Source organism: Charadrius vociferus, unplaced genomic scaffold (assembly GCF_000708025.1).
Source record: "Charadrius vociferus isolate BGI_N301 unplaced genomic scaffold, ASM70802v2 scaffold498, whole genome shotgun sequence".
In the NCBI taxonomy this organism is placed as follows: Eukaryota; Metazoa; Chordata; class Aves; order Charadriiformes; family Charadriidae; genus Charadrius; species Charadrius vociferus.
In genome coordinates, this window is record NW_009649588.1 from 2,545,697 (window position 1) to 2,548,759 (window position 3,063).

The 3,063-nt window shown below is 38.1% G+C and overlaps 1 protein-coding gene across 1 annotated transcript in view; it reads right to left on the minus strand.

Moving 5' to 3' along the window:
* Nucleotides 1-1,211: 1,211 nt before the first annotated feature.
* Nucleotides 1,212-3,063, minus strand: part of NUDT7 (nudix (nucleoside diphosphate linked moiety X)-type motif 7) — a 3,874-nt gene continuing 2,022 nt past the window's right edge. The window contains exons 4-5 of the mRNA XM_009890401.1: nucleotides 2,261-2,419; nucleotides 1,212-1,710 (exon numbers count right to left, since the gene is read on the minus strand). Coding sequence (XP_009888703.1) covers nucleotides 1,327-1,710; nucleotides 2,261-2,419 — 543 coding nt within the window. The 3' untranslated portion in view covers nucleotides 1,212-1,326. The remainder of the gene's footprint in view (nucleotides 1,711-2,260; nucleotides 2,420-3,063) is intronic.

Genomic DNA, 3,063 nt, shown 5'->3' on the forward strand with positions numbered 1-3,063 from the left:
GCCATACTTGGGAAACATTTATTTGCAAAAATGATGCATTTTACTAAAGTCGCAGCCAACTTCAAGTGTACTACAAAAGCTGCTTAATGTAAAAGTGGGACTTCTGCTCAATTACAGCACTGTTCATAGGAATTGCCAGCAACTTTTTTTATCACACTTGCATCCATTAGTGAATGGAGGCAGGGGGAGGGGCACAAAGTGCAAACACCCAGAAAAACAACCAAGTGTTTTTCTTCATCTTATTCAAGATTAGCACTAGGGCACGTGATTCTGAGAGACACTGAATGCTTTCAACTCACGCTTGTTACTCAGAGAAGATCAGCTGTTTAAGGACTAGTAACTTGTTTACTTGCAAACTACATCTCAAACCCAGCCTCTAGCCTAAGTCGCTTGTGCTTTAAAACACTTAGGCATTTGGCAATAAGATCACAACCACTATGAATAATCTTCTAGTTCACCAGCAAGGAGGAAATGAGGACTCACAGCACCAAGAACACCACATATCTGACATTGCCAGGGTGACTGGTAAAGGTTCAACTGCAGATAAGCATTTTAGTCCTCATGAATACTTAACTCCACTTTTCTTTCCTTAAGATGACTCCCTCTAGGAGCTGAGTGAGTGATGCTAACAAGATGCTGAGGAGCAAAGTTCGATACTGTTGCCTGTATACTAAGTTTTCCATAGCCGACAGAATTTCCTTGTGAGAAATGTTAAATTGAGCAGGAGTAATAAAACTCATTAAACCTCCCTCTTCCCTCCCCAAGCCCAACCAAAAGAACACAAGATTGTGAAAGCACTTGCCACCTTTTGTATTTTTATTGTTCATTTCGTAAGTGCTTAATACATACAGTCCTGTCTGGTGTCTTTATGTTTTCCATATATAGTATGCAACACAGTAAGAGACAGACAAATCCCCCGAAGTTTCCATATTCTAATACAAACAAACAAAAATTAGATAAAATAGTATTATCTCATTATACAGAAGGCAAACCACAGAGTGTCTTAGATCACACAAAATAAAGGCAGAAACGACACTCTGTGGTTAGATCACACAAAATAAAGGCAGAAACTGAAACAGATCTTCCAAACATGTATATTAAGTCCATCGAAAACACCATGTGCTTTTGGCAACTCTAAAACAGATTAAAAATTATACGAACCTAATTAGGGCTTGTCAACCTAAAAAGATTATTTAAAAATAAATTTCAACAGGTTCCCAATTCAGAAGAAATTCAAGTGTGAAATTCCACCAAATGGTAGTACAAAGGGAATAAACAGAAACCTTTTTTCCTCCTTCAATATAAATTAATTGCCAGACCAGTTTGTCATAGATTACTCTTCTTTCTTTCATATAAGGATGCATATAAGTTCATGAAGTTATTCTCAGAGGATGAAATTAAGTTGTCAAGATCATAAACAACTTCATAGGTAGGTCTCTTCCCAAAAATTACAAGAGCAAGAAATACAGCAAAGTGTGCAGTAAGTCCCCATATCTTGAATGATGTTTTACGTTCATGGTCATGATATATAAAGCAGTGCACCCAACTTAAGTAACCAGATGAGGTTTTAAAAGGCAAGGTCTTGTAATTTAAGGGTTTGATAAAGTAGTCCAATGGCACAACAAAAACATCGCTCACTTCATCTGGATTAGGAATGGCCTGGAACGTATCCTCTATAAATCCTACAACTGGTGTTACCAAGTGATTCATCTAAAAGGAAAAAAAACACAACAAAAACCCCCAAACACTAAGTTTCTACCAAGTAAAAGAATGTTATTTTAAGATTTTCTCTCATCAAAATTTCATTTGTTGCTGTTTGTGTCCACTGTCTTAAGAAGAGTCTGGTATCACCTTCTCTCTAATCACCTCGGCGGTACGTGAAGAGGGCAGCTAGATCCCCTGCTAGCTTTCTCGTCCTCAGGCTGAGCAAACCCACTTCTCTCAGTCTCTCCTCATAATCCATGTGCTCCAGCCCCCTTGCTATCTTCCTGATTCTCCACTAGGCTCTCAGTAGTTTACTACTGTTTTTCTGGTACTCCAGTGTCCCCATAATTGGACATAGTACTCCAAATGTGTTCGCACAAGTGCCAAATACAGAACAAGAATCTCCTCCCTTCACTCTGCTGGCAACGCAGGCTGCGCACTTTAAGCAGCGGTGGTTATTTACAGTTATGGGTTTGAAAATGTCATTATCAACCTCACAAAAGAAAATAACCCAAGCTTATTTTCTAATGATACTCTTACTCAGTTTATTGCTTACTTTATCAATTCCAGGCACAAGCCTACAGATGACTTCCACCTTCTCTGGCTGGAGCCCCACCTCTTCTTTAGCTTCTCGGAGAGCAGTATCAATTTCATCTTTATCAGTTGCTTCACTTTTACCTCCTGGAAAACACACTTCCCCTGGTGATCTTCTCAGCTAGAATTTAAAGGAGTACTACTGTTAAATATCACAAGTTCTACATTTCTTCTTGGATCCACACAAAATGAACAGACACTTGTTCATTTTGCAGAACCACTTTACGTTTGATTTCTCTTTCCAGTCAAAGAAGCTGGAAATGGTGGTTGAGGGGTTTCTGCAGATGAGAAGAAATGTGTCTTATCAAAAGCTACACAAGAAAAAGTTGGGCCTATACCCAACTAATCCATAAACCCTCACTAGCAGAAATACACATATCATTTGCACGGTATTGTGTAAGTAATATTATACCTTCTGCTTTAATACTTCAAAATTTACATATTTCATCATCTTGCTTGCATAAGAGACAGACAGATCAATCTAGACGGACAACTTGAATTGTGAGATTAAAATACTCAAGGTAAGAGCAAGAACTTCTAAAGTACACATTAAAATAACATACCTTTAAGTACATTATAGTAATACACTTGCATATCAAAGATCACTAAAAAGCCCCTTGACAATCAGTCTATCAGCCAAGTAACTGTAATTATTAGGGTCTTACTATTTCTAAGCAAGAACCAAAAAAACTTCAATTTTTCAGCAACAGAAATCCAGACATGTAAATAATCTCTGAATACAGGCAGTTGATGGAGGGGGGGGGG